Below are 16,652 nucleotides of genomic sequence, written 5' to 3'. Positions count from 1 at the left end.
TACAGGCATGTGCCAGCACACCTGGCTAATTTCTGTATTTTCAGTAGAGACAGGGTTTCACCATGTTGGCCAGGCTGGTCTTGAACTCCTGACCTCAGGTGATCCACCCACCTCGGCCTCCCAAAATGCTGGGATTACAGGCGTGAGCCACTGTTCCCCGGCCCTTTTTTTTTTTTTTTTTTTGAGACAGGGTCTTGCTCTGTCACCCTGGCTGGAGTGCAGTGCCACAATCATGGCTCATTGCAGCCTGGACCTCCCAGGTGCAAGCAATCCTCCTGCCTCAGCCCCCAAGTAGCTGAGATATAGGTTTGTGCCACTATGCCCGGCTAATTTTTTTTTTTTTTTTTTTTTGAGAGATGGGGCCTTCCTATGTTGCCCGGGTGGTCTCAAACTCCTGTGCTCAAGTTATCTGCCCGCCTCAGCCTCCCAAACTGCTAGGATTACAGGCGTAGCCCCCATGCCCGGCCTCTGTTTTTCTTTGGACTCAGCCTCAGCCAGATCTCCCCTGGGCTTGCAACACAAGGCCCAAAACAATAGAAGAGAAGTGAGGGGAGTTTTCCCTTTACTACCTAGCATGTAAATGAGGCCTAAAGTAGACTAAGGAAGGGAGAGTGTGAAGGGAGAGTGGGCCAGAGCTGGGGTTGTGGTGACCAACTCCTGGGGCCTGGGGGGAGTTGGTGTAGGGGAGGGGGCGGGAGTGGCAGGGAATCAAGACTTAATGGATGAATTCTAGGGCAGCCCCAGAGGTTACGTACATGGCTGTGGCTTCAGACAGACCTGGATTCAAGGTCAAATGAGACTGGCTCCACCATTTACGACCTTAGCAAGTCACTTAACATCTAAGCCTCAGTTTTTTTACCAGTCAAATGGGGATAAACATAACACCTGCTGCAGAGCACCACAGAGGGTATCAAGTGAGGGAATGCATAAAGCATGGAGCACTATCCAGGCAGCTTTGGGATTCCTCTCATCCCCCCACCCCTCCCTGGGCCCTCACAGCCACTCCCTCACCCCAGTCCCCTTCCACTGCAGCTTAGTCACCCACTTGTCCCTTCCCTCGCTCCCCTCCCATTCATCCTCAGCTAATACAAACAACCCATCTGCTTGCTACTTTCTCTACCCAAATCACAAAATGCTAGGTCTTGGCTGGGCGCAGTGGCTCATGCCTGTAATCCCAGCACTTTGAGAGACCGAGGCAGGTGGATCACTTGAGGTCAGGCATTCGAGACTAGCCTAGCCAACATGGTGAAACCCCGTCTCCGCTAAAAAAAAAAAAAATACAAAAAATTAGCCAGGCGTGGTGGCACGCACTGTAGTCCCAGCTATGTGGGAGGCTAAGGCAGGATAATTGCTTGAACCCAGGAGGTGGAGGTTGCAGTAAGCCGAGATCATGCCAGTGCACAGAGCAAAACTCTGTTTAAAAAAAAAAAAACAAAAAAACCAACAACAACAAAACAAAACACTAGGTTTTAACAAACTTCAGAAATAATCTATTTCAGTCTTCCCAGTTCCTTGAAATGAGGAACTGAGGCCTAGAGAGGGAAAGCCCAACTGAAACCAGGCTTCCTGATTCCTCACCTCCAGCACCTTCACAGAAATCCATCAACCCTTCCACAATCTAAACATTTCCCAAGCTTTCATTCAGAACCTGCAGCCCATCTACAACCTTCCCTTGAAACATAAATCTATCCCAGCCCTTCTCCTTCAGCTCCTATACCCTGCCCCAATCTTCTTTAAACAACAAACTCATTTACGGAATATCTGCTATGTTCTGGCTCTTTTTAAATTGGTTATTATTACATGCAATCCGGCAGTTCTTTTGTTAAAGGGTCAGAGAGGTAGAGTTTCTGGCCCAGGGTCTCAGAGCTGGTCAGTGATTAAACCAGGATTCAGCCTGCAGGATGCATGATTCCAGGCCTCGGGCCCTACTTACTCCCACTGTTGCCTCTGGATTGACCTCTCCCCTATCTCCAATCTCCAATCTAGCCTGCTCCCCCAGCCAGGGCCTTAGAACCTAGGGCCTGGTATTATCCACCCCCAGATCTGCAGAAAGGAAGCCACACCCCTCCTCCACCTTGTAAGCCCTCCTTCCTCTCCCTACCTCACCCCGCCTCCTCTGCCTCCTGGTTCAAAAGCAGCTCAACCAAAAGAAGCCTCCAGACAGCCCTGAGATCACCTAAAAAGCTGCTACCAAGACAGCCACGAAGATCCTACCAAAATGAAGCGCTTCCTCTTCCTCCTACTCACCATCAGCCTCCTGGTTATGGTACAGGTAAGAGCAACGCCTGGCACCACTGCCAGGACTCCCCAAAGTTGCTTGGCATGGAGGGAGGGCATACAGGATGTGAGCTCCCAGAGACCCAGCCTTCTCTCCTGAGAGCACAGCAGATGGACTCCAACAGGAAAATTGGGGACACAGCGGGCCTGGCCGCCCAGCCTTCCAGCTCTTCTGGCTGGGGCTGCACTGCTTGCGGGCTGCCCTGAGAGAAACCTGTATCCACAGCTGGGGAGCACTTACAGGGTGCTAGGCGCATTGGGGCACCCAAGGGGTGTTGTGGAATAATAGAGAACTAAGAGACTTGGGAAGACAACCCTGAGTGAGGAAGGCATCGGCCCACAGGGAGTCTGGGGAGATGGTCCTTTGGGGAGAGGCCAGGAGATGTCCAAGTGGAGCCTGCTGTGGTTATGGAGGTGACAGGGGACACTCCAACCCCCACTCCCCTGCCAGAGAGAAGCCTGGATGTTCAGGAATGCAAAGAAGACAGGACTGTCCCATTTCAGAAACAACTGGAGTCTCAAAAGCGACTGCTATTCCAGGAGGCAGCTTTGGTAGCATCCCAGGTGCCCAGAGGGGAGTCAGTACAGCAGACCGGAGCCATCAAGTTCTTGATCAAGAACAGCTTGATCACCATCAAAACTAGCTTAATCTCCATCAAGAACAGTTCTAGTTGCAGCTCCATCAAGCATTAAGGACAGCTCGATCACCATCTGGCCACTTCCCCACCCTACATCCAGCCACCCACGCTTTGCCAAGTGCTTTCTCACTCAGCCCTGGCTCATGTGACCTTCACAACTGTGATGAACTTCTCCCCACTCAGAAGATGAAACTGAGGCTCAGGGAAGCTAAGCCCTTTGCCAGGCTAGGAAGGTCAAGGGCCAGGGTTCCCCTGTCTCCCTCTATGCCAGAAGGGCTGGTGGCTGGGGAGAGGTGAAAAGAAAGGTTCTGTGACCGGGCACGGTGGCTCACGCCTGTAATCCCAGCACTTTGGGAGGCCGAGGCAGGCGGATCACCTGAGGTCAGGAGTTCAAGACCAGCCTGGCCAACATGACAAAATCCCGTCTCTACTAAAAATACAAAAATTAGCTGGGCGAGCCGGGCGCGCTGGCTCACGTCTGTAATCCCAGCACTTTGGGAGGCTGAGGCGGGTGGATCATGAGGTCAGGAGATCGAGACCATCCTGGCTAACACGTTGAAACCTCGTCTCTACCATAAATACAAAAAGAAATTAGCCGGGCGTGGTGGCGGGCGCCTGTAGTCCCAGCTACTCGGGAGGCTGAGGCAGGAGAATGGCGTGAACCTGGGGGTGAAGCTTGCAGTGAGCTGAGATCACGCCACTGCACTCCAGCCTGGGCGGGCGACAGAGCAAGACTCTGTCTCGGGAAAAAAAAAAAAAAATTAGCTGGGTGTCATGGCGGGTGCCTATAATCCCAGCTACTCGGGAGGTTGAGGGCTGGAGGTTGCAGTGACCTGAGATCATGCCACTTCACTCCAGCCTGGGCAAAAGAGCGAAACTCTATCTCAAAAAAACAGAAAGGTTCTGTGAAAGGGGGGGGGCAGGGGCAGTGATCACCTCTGTCCCTGCCTGTGTCAAAGCAGGAAGCAGCCAAACTTCCTGACAGGACCTTGTGGAAGAAGTAGTGGTCACATGGGGCAGAACTGAGGACTGTTTTATGGAGGTGGGCGGATGGAGGGCAGGGAGGGTAGAAAGGGGACTGCATCTTTAAACAAACACGCTATTCAAAAGTCCCCTGAGGGCTGGGTACGGTGGCTCACACCTGTAATCCCAGTACTTTGGGAGGCCGAGGCGGGTGGATCACCAGGTCAGGAGTTCGAGACCAGCCTGACCAACATGGTGAAACCCCGTCTCTACTAAAAATAGAAAAATTAGCCGGGCGTGGTGGCACGTGCCTATAGTCCCAGCTACTCAGGAGGCTGAGGCAGGAGAATCACTTGAACCCGGGAGGTGGAGGGTGCAGTGAGCCGAGATCGCATCACTGCAGTCCAGCCTGGGTGACAGAGCGAGACTCCACCTCAAAAAAAAAAAAAAAAAAAAAAAAAAAAAGTCCCCTGAGCTTATCCCACTTCTCCTCCTGCAGATACAAACTGGACTCTCAGGACAAAACGACACCAGCCAAACCAGCAGCCCCTCAGCATCCAGCAACATGAGCGGAGGCATTTTCCTTTTCTTCGTGGCCAATGCCATAATCCACCTCTTCTGCTTCAGTTGAGGTGACAGGTCTCAGCCTTAGCCCTGTGCCCCCGAAACAGCTGCCACCATCACTCGCAAGAGAATCCCCTCCATCTTTGGGAGGGGTTGATGCCAGACATCACCAGGTTGTAGAAGTTGACAGGCAGTGCCATGGGGGCAACAGCCAAAATAGGGGGGTAATGATGTAGGGGCCAAGCAGTGCCCAGCTGGGGGTCAATAAAGTTACCCTTGTACTTGCAGTGGGGTCCTGCTTGTGGTTACTGGACATCCCTACGCCCCAAGAGCCAGCTGTGCAGCAGCACCAGGGAGTTTCCCATGTCCCCATCAGCAGGGAAATTGGCACCAGGGAGCAGCCCCCAGCTTCCCCACCTAAATTCCAATGCTGAGGGCCCTTCCCCTTAGAAGCACATTGCAGGGACAAGGCCCAGAACCTGGCAGCCTCACCAACCCTGCAGTTGCGTTTGCTTCACCCTTCCCTGGGTGTTTGGGAAAGATGGTACTAGAGATGCCACCACCCTGGACATCCCAGGCTCAGAGAGCCCCTACCCCACTACCTGGGTATCTTCAGAATGACAGATCCAGGGAAATCCCCAGTCCCAGGGACACCCCTCAACAAGGTATTTAGATCCCCAGCAAACCAGCCCCACAGGCATCTGGGGCTGGAGAAGGATGATGGGTGGCTGTCTACCTCCCACGCTGGCCCAGGGGCTGGGAAGGCAGGAAGGGCAAGCAGCTGCTCTGACCACTCCCACCCTCCTGGGCTTGAGGCATCGGAGGTGGTGCTGCAGAGATGGAAGGGAGCCCCAGGGCACCCCCCCAAGGGCCCCTCCCACCTTGGCTTCTTCCTTGAGGACCTCCAGGGACTGAGGGAGCTCCCCCTCTTCTATGTCCTGCCCTCTCTGAGCTGGGTTAGAGACCTGGATGCCCTGTCCTGGCTTCTCTAAGACCAGAGTTGGGGTGAGTGTAGCAGAGCCCTGGGGGCACAGCCCTTCAGGGTGTGGCTCACACTCACCTCCCATGCCTGGCCCACTGCACCCCCATCACACTAACCTCCACGTTTTCACCCTGGACTTGTATGCATCCCTAGAATATTCTTTCTCTGCCTCCTGGAGCCTGGCTAACTCCTTCCCACCCTAATATCTCAGCTGCAGGTCCCTGATGTGTGCAGAGGGACATCTCAGCCTGCCCTGCACTTGTGGGGGTGATGTTCCTGCTGTGTGAGTCCCTCTACTTCTTTCCTCCCTTCTCATGGATGCATCACCCTACCTGTCAGGATCCTCTGTGGGACTGTGCGTTCCCTAAGGACAGGGACCGAAAGGCTCAGTTTGTGTCTGTGTCTGCACAGCCTAGGGCCCCACCTCGCTCAGAGCCTGCTCTCACAACACTTCATTTGGGTGGCTGCGCGAGACTACACTCCCCAGTTAGTCTGGTCCCAGGGCGCCCTCTGATGGCAGAAGGAGGCCTAACATCTGAACCCCAAAGCTGGGGCCTGGAGGGAAGAAGCCAGCCTGAGCGTCAGGGAAGAAGGCAAGTGAACAAATCACCACCCCACCCCGAAATATCAAGGTGCACAGAGACAAGGGTACCTGGCAGCATATTAGAAAATAGCTTATGTTACAACAAAAACCCTATAAAAACATTCATCCCAGCAAAAGCCTCCAGGGCTGGAGGGTGAGGGGAAAAGGTTCAAAGCACATGGATAGTCCAGATCTGGGATGCCCTGTCCTCATCCGGCTCCCATAGCACCACGTGGTCCCGGTCGTAGCCCCGGCCTCCTGGGGGTGGGATGGGGATTAAAAGATAGGGAGATAGTCAGAGAGAGCTGGGATTCCATGGCTCTCAGCCCCCTCAGGAGCCCTCTTCCCCATACATCCCACCTTACCCTTCACGTCCAGGATCTGGCCTTCGAACATCTGGCTGCAGATGTGGCCCGATTCACTGATGCTCCACGTCTGGCGCGGCAGGCGGCTCTCAGCCCACAGCACCACCTTGGAGCCTGGGCTAGGGGGTCCAATCACCTGTAGGCTCATGGTGGGGGCCATCTGAGGCCCCAGGAGGTCATCAGGCATTGTTCCTCCCCACAGGGACTCTACTGTACCCAAGAAACCCTTGATCCATCTGCTCCGAATCCTGGCTCTTAGGGACTGTGGCCCTGGGCAAGTCTCTTAATCCTCCTCAGCTTCAGTTTCCTTGGGGATGGGAATCCCCAAATGCTGGCTTTTGTGAGGGTTCAGTGTGAGCAAACATAAAAGGGCTGGAAAAATATTAACTCCTCCAGGAATCCTTCCATGATTGGCTTCCAAAGCATAGGCTTTAGCATCAGACAAGTCTCTACACATTTACTAGCTGTGTGACTTTCAGCAAATTACCTAACCTCTCTATGCTCTGGTTTCCTCACCTGTAAAATGGGGAGTATAAAAAGACCTGCCCCACGGTACTCTAGACTAAAGATTATAGGAGGCATTTGTGTGATGAACTCAATGCAGAGCCTGGCATGTGGTCAGCCATCTCTCTCATTCTAAGGAAAAGACAAAACCTCTCAATGGCCTACAAAGACCTACAGTCCTTATAACCTTTCTGGCCTCATCTCCTGCTACCTCCCCCTCACTCAACTCACTCTAGCCACTCAGCTAGCCTTGCTAGCCCAGAAAAATCCCAGGCATGTTCCTTCCTCAGGGCCTTTGCACTGGCTGTTCCCTCTGCCTGGAACACTCTTCCCTCAGATATCTGCACGGCTGCCTCCCTCAAATGTCATCTTCTTCGGAAAGGCTCCCCTACCATACCTGATACTTTCTATTCTCCTTTTTTTTTTTTTTTTGAGACAGAGTCTCCCTCTGTTGCCCAGGCTGGTGTGCAGTGGTGTGATCATAGCTTACCGCAGCCTCAATCTCCTGGGCTCACGTAATCCTCCCACCTCGGCCTCCTGAGTAACTGGGACTACAGGTGCATGCCACCACATCCGGCTAGTTTTTTTATTTTTTGTGGAGATGGCATCTCATTATGCTGCCCAGGCTGGTCTTGAATTCCTGAGCTCAAGAGATCCTCCTGCCTCACTCAGCCTCTCAAAGTGCTGTGATTACAGGCGTGAGCCACTGCACCTGGCCTATTCCCCTTTCGTGATTTATCTTCCTCTATTGAACTTTCATCCTGTAAGACACTAAGATATCCTGCCCATTTAAGTTATTTCTGTCTATCTCTCCCCACTAGGATGTAAGCTTCAGGAGGGCAGGTGTCAATTCTGTCTATAACTGCTGTATCCCCAGCATCTAGAACAGAGCCTAGCACATAGTAGGTGCTCAAGAAATGTGTGTGGAGTAAATCTACCTTTTCTCTTATTTTTATTTTTGTTTTTTTTTTTGAGACCAGGTCTTGTGCTGTCACCAAGGCTGGAGTGCAGTGGCGCAATCCTCGCTCACTGCAGCCTCTAACTCCTGGGCTCAAGCCTCCCACCTCAGCCTCTTGAGTACCTGAGACTACAGGCATGCACCACCACCAGTTAATTTTTTGTTTGGCCTCAAACTCCTGTCCTCAAGCAATCCTCCTGCCTCGGCCTTCCAAAGTGTTGGGATTATAGGCATGAGCCACCATGCCTGGCCAAATCTACCATTATTAATAGCGTTCAAGTTCTGTCATGGGCATCAGAGCTGGGAGGTCCCTTAGAAACACCCAGTTCATTGCTCTTGTTTTTACAGACTGGGGCCCAGAGAAGAGCATGACTTGCCCAGGGAGAACAGTCTGCACTCTCCCCCTCCCCAGGGTCCTGGCTTCTGTGTGCATCCCTCTGTGTTCCTGATTGGGCTGGGACTCCCCAGAGTAGACCTGCAAATGCCTAGGGCCAGGGTGTCCCTGTGCCAGCCCCTGTATCAGTACCTGGTTCTTCAGCAGCCCATCCTCGTAGTACCAGATGCAGCTACCTCCAGCTCGGGGGTCGGCGACCACCACACGGCCTGCTTTCATGTCCTCCACGTGGTCCGGCACTGCCAGGAATCCCCCCAGTGCTGCATTCCAGAGGCGGAAATAAACCCGGTGCTGGTGGCAGAAAGACGCTGAGAGTCAGGGGTGCCGGGGAGGGATGACCTGGGCCCCCAGTACCCTCAACTCCAGACTCTCCAGTATCAGGCTCCCAAGCCCTCCTTCCTGTCCCCAAATCTTCCTTGACTCTATTTCTAAGTCACTGCTTCTTTACACACACATACGGAGAGCACATGTATCTCTCTCTCTCTCACACACACACACACGCACACACACACAGTTCCATGGTCATAGAGGTACCCACAGATGTGTGCAGAGGGACAAACTGACAGATACACCTCTGGTACACATGATGGCACAGAAGTTCACAGAAGACACAAACACATGGATATATGCAGCCATCCAACTCACATGTTCTAACCATAGATCCATGCAGTCTACTCCATACCAGGCAGTTCTGCTTGCTAAAAGCGTGGATGGGTGTGGGCATACAGATGTGCACACACACTTACAGAAAGAAATGCACACACACCTGTGTTGAAGAGGGTTCCTGACGGGGTGGACACTGGACTGTCAGACATCAGACATGGCTCTGCCATAAATCAGCTGGAGCTCTTAGATGGCAGCAAAAGTAATAATAGTAATAACAATAATCACAGCTAACGTTTGTTGAGAGCTGACTCACTCAAGCACTGTTCTAAGGGTTTTACCTACATTATCTTCAATCCTCAAAACTGACCCATGACACGTGTTATCCTCATTTTAAAGATGAGGAAACGAAGTTCTAAGGAGGTACAGTACTTGCCCAAGATTGCAGAGCAAATCCGTGTCCACTTCTCTGGGCCTTTATTTCCCCATCTGTAAAATGTGAGGGGTGGAGATAATCTCCAAGATTTCTCCCAGCAATGATGTTATGAGTCTTGAATACAAGAACTAGACAAATATCCTTATACAAAGATACACACACTGTCAATGGTGTCACAAGTACAAGCATGCGCAGTCATAAATGCAATCCCGGCCGGGCGCGAGGGCTCAAGCCTGTAATAGCAGCACTTTGGAAGGCCGAGGCGGGTGGATCACCTGAGGTCAGGAGTTCGAGGTCAGCCTGGCCAACATGGCAAAACCCTGTCTGTACCAAAAATACAAAAAAATTAGCCAGGTGTGGTGGCACACGCCTGTAATCACAGCTACTCGGGAGGCTGAGGCAGGAGAATCGCTTGAACCTGGGAGATGAAGGTTGCAGTGAGCCGAGATCACACCACTGCACTCCAGCCTGGGTGACAGAGTAGGACTCCATCTCAAAAATAAATTAATTAATAAAAATTAAAAAAATGAATGCACTCCCACAGATACACACACACACACACACACACACACACACAGGTCATCACCAGAGCACACAGATGCATGGACACAAATAACCTGATGAGCACAGAAATACCCTCAGATGGGAACATGCATGCACACACACATACACACAGAGCCCATGGCCTTACCATTTATCTGCACATGTGCATTAATGATACTGATGTTCAGACATGCAGGCACGGACATACAGAAACACATATGCAGGCAGTGCTTCCCCAAGTGAAGTATGCTTACTACCAGTGGGTGGTCCATGAGATCACTTTCAGTTCTATGTGGCTAAACTATTTTTTTTTTGAGACAGGGTCTCGCTCTGTCACCCACGCTGGAGTGCCAGTGGAGCCATCATGGCTCACTGTAGCCTCAAACTCCTGGGCTCAGGTGATCCTCCCGAGTAGCTGGGACTATAGCACAAGCCATCACACCTAGCTCATTTCTTTTGTATTTTTTGTAGAGATGGGGTCTCGCCATGTTGCCCAGGCTGGTCTCGAACTCCTGGGCTCAAGCAACCCTCCCTCCTCGGCCTCCCAAAGTGATGAAATTACAGGTGTGAGCCACTGCACCCAGCCTATAAACTCATTTTTGAAAAATTAATGGCAATGTATTTATTACATCTATTAAGAAAAAAAATCAGGCTGGGCATGGTGGCTCACACCTGTAAACCCAGCACTTTGGGAGGCTGAGACGGGCGGATCATGAGGTCAGGAGATTGAGACCATCCTGGCTAACATGGTGAAACCCCGTCTCTACTAAAAATACAAAAAAATTAGCCGGGCATGGTGGCGGGTGCCTGTAGTCCCAGCTACTCAGGAGGCTGAGGCAGGAGAATGGCATGAACCCGGGAGGCGGAGCTTGCAGTGAGCCCAGATCATGCCACTGCACTCCTGCCTGGGCGACAGAGCAAGAAGACTCTGTCTCAAAAAAAAAAAAAAAAGAAAAGAAAAAGAAAATCATATGTACACATCAAACTCATGACTTTAAGGATATTATTCCTTAGGACAAGGATAAAGTTTTAAAAATGTGATTTTTTTCTTTTTCCTCTTCTGGGGATATTGTCTAGAGGTACTGAGAATGTTCCAGCGTTTGACATATTGTCATAGGCTTTCCTACGGTACAGCCTCTAATAAAACTAGGCTGTCCTGAGCCCCTGGTAATAGAATTGTTGACCTCTATACCTACAAAGTTGGGAAAGCACCAAAATCTGCATGTGGCATGTGCCCAGGCAGACTTCAAGGGGTTCATGCTGTGAGGTCTAAAGTTCTTATGAGATTGTCCAAAACAAAAAACATGTCAGGAGGGCCTATGGTGGTTCCAGGTATGCTAAATGTGTTTGTGACAGGATCAAGCCTGCTTTCCTTATGCAGCAGCTAAAAATCCTTATGAAAGTGTTGAAGGCACAAGCACAGACTCAGAAAGCTAAATAAAAACTGGGCTGGGGCTGGGCACAGTGGTTCATGCCTGTAATCCCAACACTTTGGGAGGCCAAGGTGGGCAGATCACATGAGGTTAGGAGTTCAAGACCAGCCTGGCCAACATGATGAAACCCCATCTCTACTAAAAATACAAAAATTAGCTAGGCGCAGTGGCTCATGCCTGTAATCCCAGCACTCTGGGAGGCCGAAGTGGGCAGATCACAAGTCAGGCGTTCGAGACCAACCTGGCCAATTACAGTGAAACCTCGTCTCTACTAAAAATACAAAAAATTAGCCAGGTGTGGTGGCGGGCACCTGTAATCCCAGCTACTTGGGAGTCTGACGCAGGAGAATTGCTTGAACCCAGGGGGCAGAGGTTGCAGTGAGCCGAGATCACGCCATTGCACTTCAGCCCAGGTGACAGTGCGAGATTCCGTCTCAAAAAACAAAAAACAAAAAAAAACCCCAAAAATTAGCCAGATGTGGTGGCACATACTTGTAATCCCAGCTACTTCGGAGGATGAGGTACGAGAATCACTTGAATCTGGGAGGCAGAGGTTGCAGTGAGCCGAGATCGTGCCACTGCACTCCAACCTGGGCAACAAGAGCAAAACTCCATCTCAAAAAAAAATAAAACAAAAGGGCTGGGCATGGTGGCTCACGTCTGTAATCCCAGCACTTTGGGAGGCCGAGGCAGGTGGATCACTTGAGGTCAGGCGTTCCAGACCAGCCTGGCCAACATGGTGAAACCCTGCCTCTACTAAAAATACAAAAATTAGCTGAGCGTGGTAGCACGTGCCTGTGGTCCGTTACTTGGGAGGCTGAGGCACAAGAAGCACTTAAACCCGGGAGGTGGAGGCTGCAGTGAGCCAGGATGTTGCCACTGCGCTCCAGCCTTTGTGACGGAGCAAGACTCTGTCACACAAAAAAAAAAAAAAAGAAAAAGAAAGAGAAAAAAAAGCTTTTTTTAAGAAATAAAAATTAATTAAAAGACTTTTTAAAAGAGAGTTAATCTAGAGAAAAATATTAAGTAGACAATGGCTCAAGAGAAATGACGATGTGGCAAAAGTTGTGACAAAAGTACACAAATGCTGTGTTTGGGAAACACACAGCTAGACACTCATCCAGAAAGGCCTGCCCAGACACGCTCAGCCCCAGACACGCTCAGCTCCAGCCACGCTACCCACCTGCTTGATGGGGTAGAGGGAGCCCACCCTCTGGGTGCCGCTGTAGGTCAGCCAGTTGGTGATCTCGCAGCTTCCCACCAGCCACTGGCGGCCCCGGAAGTCACTGTGTTCACATAGCACCCAACTGGGCCCAGCAGGTGTCAGGGACACAGAGAAGAGCACAGACACACAGACAGACAGACAGGTGGAGGAGGAGACACAGACGTCAAAACATTCTCCACCTCCTCTTCTCCCATGCAGGGATTCCTCTGCCTGGAATAGGGTTCCCAGGGCGGAGAGGGAGGCTGGGAAGTAGATTTGGGGTTTTCAGGGTAAAGTAGGATCCTGAGAAGCCCACCAAGCTGGGGTCTAAGCCCTGAGAGCCAGTGACCCTTCTCAGTCTGCACTTCTCCCTCCTTCCTGGCTTGGAGGGGAGTGGGGGAAAAGTGGGGAGGGGAAAGAGGCCAGAGACCCCCATGATCTCCGTCTTGCCATGACTCATCCCCACCAGCAGCCGCCGCACCCATGCCTCCCCTCAGCACTCACATGCCCCCCTTGATCCGCACGGACAGCACATGGTTGTTGAAGCCCTCGGCTTGCAGGCTCCGCACCTCCCTGCTGAGCTCGATCTCCTTCCCCTCGAAGCACTCGAGTCCATACAGGAAAATGGAAGGCTCTGAAAAGTGCTGGGGCCCAGGAGACAGAAGAGGGTGAGGCTCTGAGAGCCCAAGTCCCAGACGCAGCCCCACAATCCCAGACACCCCGACTCCCAGATCTGTATGTCAGGCCTTCTTCCCTCCTGAGCTCAGTTCTGCAGGGACACTGATTCTTGGACGCTGCCAGCCGAGTGCTCCCGATTCTCAGGGGCAGTAAGCGCTAGGCTGGGTCCCCAGTTTCCCCCTCAAACCTCCTCTCCAGTAAATAGCACTTCTCAGAACTAACCTGGCACTCTGAGCCAGGATGGAAACCTAGGGCTTATTCTAGGCTTTTTTTTTTTTTTTTTTGAGACAGAGTCTCACTCTTGTCACCCAGGCTGCAGTACAGTGGCGCGATATTGGCTCACTGCAACCTCTGCCTCCCGGGTTCAAACAATTCTGCCTCAGCCTCCTGAGTAGCTGGGATTACAGGCACACACCACCATGCCCGGCTAATTTTTGTACTTTTAGTAGAGACAGAGTTTCGCCATGTTAGTCTGGCTGGTCTCAAACTCCTGACCTCAGGCGATCTGCCTCCTTGGCCTGCCAAAGTGCTGGGATTACAGGGGTGAGCCACCATGCCCAGCCTAGATTTTTTTTTTTTTTGAGATAGGGTCTCGCTCTGTTGCCCAGGCTGGAGTGCAGTGGTGCAATCACGGCTCACTGTAGCCTCGACTTCCTGGGCTAAAGCAATCCTCCCACCTCAGCCTCCTGAGTAGCTGAGACTACAGGCACATGCTACCATGCCCAGCTAATTTTTTGTAGAGACAGGGTCTCACCATGTTGCCCAGGCAGGTCTCAAACTCCTAGGCTCAAGTGATCCTCCTGCCTTAGCCTCCTGAAGTGCTAGAATTTATTTACTTTATTTTTTTGAGATGGAGTCTCACTCTGTCACCCAGGCTGGAGTGCAGTGGCGCAATCTCAGCTCACTGTAACCTCCACCTTTTAAGTTCAAGCAATACTCCTGCTTCAGCCTCCCAAGTAGCTGGGATTACAGGCACGTGCCATCATGCCCAGCTAATTTTTGTAGAGACGGGGTTTCATCATGTTGGCCAGGCTAGTCTCAAACTCCTGACCTCATGATCTGCCCGCCTTGGCTTCCCAAAGTGCTGGAACTACAGGCGTGAGCCAACACACCCGGCCCAAAGTGCTAGAATTATAGGTACAAGCCATTGCACCTGGCCTCATTCTAGATTTCTCCTTTTCATCTTCATGATAACAATAACAACAATAATAATACTGATAATAATAGCAGCTCACATTCATCAGGGTTTACTACAGGCCATGTTATGCTAAGCACTTTACCTGATCTCATTATAACTCTTCAACAACCCTATAAGGTAGAAGCTATTATTATCCCCCACTTAAGAGGGAGGAAACAGGCTGGAGAGGGTAAATCGCTTGCTCAGGGCCCTAAAGCTGGGCTTCAGAACCAGGTTTATTTGTCTTCAGAGCCCAGAGTGTCATTGCAAGGGACTTGGACCCCAGAACCAGCTGCCTGGGGGAGAGCCTGGCTTTGCCTGTTACCAACTATGTGACCTGGAGCCTGTGGCTTAGTTTCCACATCTGGAAAAGGGAGATAATAATGGTAACACACCTCTCAGCATTGTGGAGAAGATTAAAAGGCTTTAGTATATGTGGCAAGCCGTTTTTTTGTTTTTTTGTTTTTTTGTTTTTTTTGAGATGGAGTCTTGTTCTGTCACACAGGCTGGAGTACAGTGGCGTTATCTGGGCTCACTGCAACCTCTGCCTCCCGGGTTCAAGCGAATCTCCTATCTCAGCCTCCCAAGTAGCTGGGATTACAGACGTGCACCACCACACCAGGCTAATTTTTGTATTTTTAGTAGAGATGGGGTTTCACCATGTTGGCCAAGCTGGTCTCGAACTCCTCACCTCAGGTGATCCAGCCACCTCGGCCTCTCAAAGTGCTGGGATTACAGGCAGGAGCCACCGCGCCTGGCTGGTGGAAAGCCTTTTAAACACCACCTGGCACATACTATGCACTCGGTAAGCATCACCTGTTCTGACTGGGTACTGCCCCCACTGGCCACACAATCAGTCACCAAGTCCTACAGATGCTAGCCCCTTATTGTGGCCCCGTCACTTCCATCCATCTCTTCCTAGGTGGAGGACATCACAATTCATTCTGGGTCATTGTAGCAGCAACCCCACTGCCTTGCCCCTTCTCATTGGTCCGTGGCTGGCAGGGCCATCTTTCTAGCTGGTCCTGTCACTCCTCCCTGCATGGAACATCACCTTGGCAGCACTGGCCCCTGCCCCACCCAGCCCTGAGTGTTAGTCCCACCGTCCCCGCACCACTTCTGTATCTGGATGCACCACTCTGCATGTAATCTTTATGTCTATGGGATCATGGGTTCCTTACAGGCAGGGCTGTGTCTGATTTCTTTCCATGTCCCCAGGTCCTCTCTCAGTGGGTGCTCAATGAAGATCTAGCAAACTAAACTGGCTTTACAGCCCCAGAGTCAAGGGGACCTGGGGCGGTTCTAAAAACACTGGAATCAACCCCTGCACCAGCACACAGGTTCTGTGTCCAGAACTCCCACAGCAGCAACTTCTCCTTCCGGGATTGCCTGGAACCAGACATGGAAACTCACCAGGGATACCTTCTGGAGAGAGCCCAGGACTGTGGAGGCTAGGCAGCCCATGGCCGTGAGAGTGGGGAACTCGCCCTCAGAGAGAATGTGCTGGTCACCCTCGAAGTTCTTCTCATCAAACAGGATCCAGCTAGGGAAGGGGAAGAAATGGAGGGTATCTGAGCCTACCTGTCCTTGGCCTGCCCAGGTTCCCCTGAGATACAGAAGAGGGAATGCAGACTTGATCATGATCCCCTGTCCCAGGGGAGGTGGGATGAACAGGCACTACAGCAGCAGGGAATGAGGTCAGACCTAAGAAAAGACTGAATGAAATCATACTGCCCCTATGGAGCGGAATTTGGCAATATTAGGCAAAACTCCATAAGTAATTACTCAGCAATCTCATACCTAGGAATCCATCCCAAGGACACCCTTTGAAAACATGAAATAACACATGCAGGGGGCTATTCATTATGGCACTTCTGCAATAGAAAAGGGGGGAAGCAGCCCAGATGTCCATCAATAGGGGATTGGAGCTGAATAAATTAAGAAAAAGTGGGCTGGGCGCGGTGGCTCACACCTGTAATCCCAGCACTTTGGGAGGCTGAGGCGGGCAGATCACGAGGTCAGGAGATCGAGACCATCCTGGCTAACACAGTGAAACCCCGTCTCTATTAAAAATACAAAAGATTAGCCAGGCGTGGTGGCAGGCACCTGTAGTCCCAGCTACTCAGGAGGCTGAGGCAGGAGAATGGCATGAACCCAGGAGGCGGAGCTTACAGTGAGCTGAGATCACGCCACTACACTCCAGCCTGGGCAACAGAGCGAGACTCCGTGTCAAAAAAAAAGAAAGAAAGAAAAAGTGGAGTATAATGCAGCAGTTAAGTCGAATGAAAAAGAGCTCTTAAAGGGATATAAAGTGATCTCCAAACAGATGAAAAAAGCAGGTGCATAACAG

The 16,652-nt window shown here is 51.5% G+C and overlaps 2 protein-coding genes and 1 pseudogene across 6 annotated transcripts in view; 2 read left to right on the top strand and 1 right to left on the bottom strand.

Moving 5' to 3' along the window:
* Positions 1 to 2,113: 2,113 nt before the first annotated feature.
* CD52 (CD52 molecule) lies at positions 2,114 to 4,729 on the top strand. Its single transcript, XM_004025228.5, has 2 exons — positions 2,114 to 2,272; positions 4,378 to 4,729. Exons 1-2 carry the CDS (start codon positions 2,219 to 2,221, stop codon positions 4,507 to 4,509), a joined length of 186 nt encoding a protein of 61 aa, XP_004025277.1. The 5' UTR covers positions 2,114 to 2,218; the 3' UTR covers positions 4,510 to 4,729.
* Positions 4,730 to 6,073: 1,344 nt separating this feature from the next.
* CRYBG2 (crystallin beta-gamma domain containing 2) overlaps positions 6,074 to 16,652 on the bottom strand; it is a 34,547-nt gene continuing 23,968 nt past the window's right edge. For 3 of the 5 annotated variants that reach the window (XM_063701449.1, XM_055388700.2, XM_063701447.1), the window contains 6 exons: positions 15,716 to 15,845; positions 12,952 to 13,091; positions 12,427 to 12,550; positions 8,361 to 8,519; positions 6,373 to 6,532; positions 6,074 to 6,265 (listed from right to left, as the gene is read on the bottom strand). In XM_063701449.1, the coding sequence (XP_063557519.1) occupies positions 6,177 to 6,265; positions 6,373 to 6,532; positions 8,361 to 8,519; positions 12,427 to 12,550; positions 12,952 to 13,091; positions 15,716 to 15,845 (802 nt within the window). In that variant the 3' untranslated portion in view covers positions 6,074 to 6,176. The other 2 variants (XM_063701454.1, XM_055388708.2) reach the window with 2 other exon arrangements.
* On the top strand, positions 10,899 to 11,251 carry LOC101124261 (large ribosomal subunit protein eL34-like; annotated as a pseudogene).

The sequence above is a fragment of the Gorilla gorilla genome, chromosome 1, assembly GCF_029281585.2.
Source record: "Gorilla gorilla gorilla isolate KB3781 chromosome 1, NHGRI_mGorGor1-v2.1_pri, whole genome shotgun sequence".
Taxonomy (NCBI): Eukaryota; Metazoa; Chordata; class Mammalia; order Primates; family Hominidae; genus Gorilla; species Gorilla gorilla.
The sequence above is the reverse complement of the archived record's forward strand: the minus strand, read 5'-3'. Positions and strand labels throughout refer to the sequence as shown.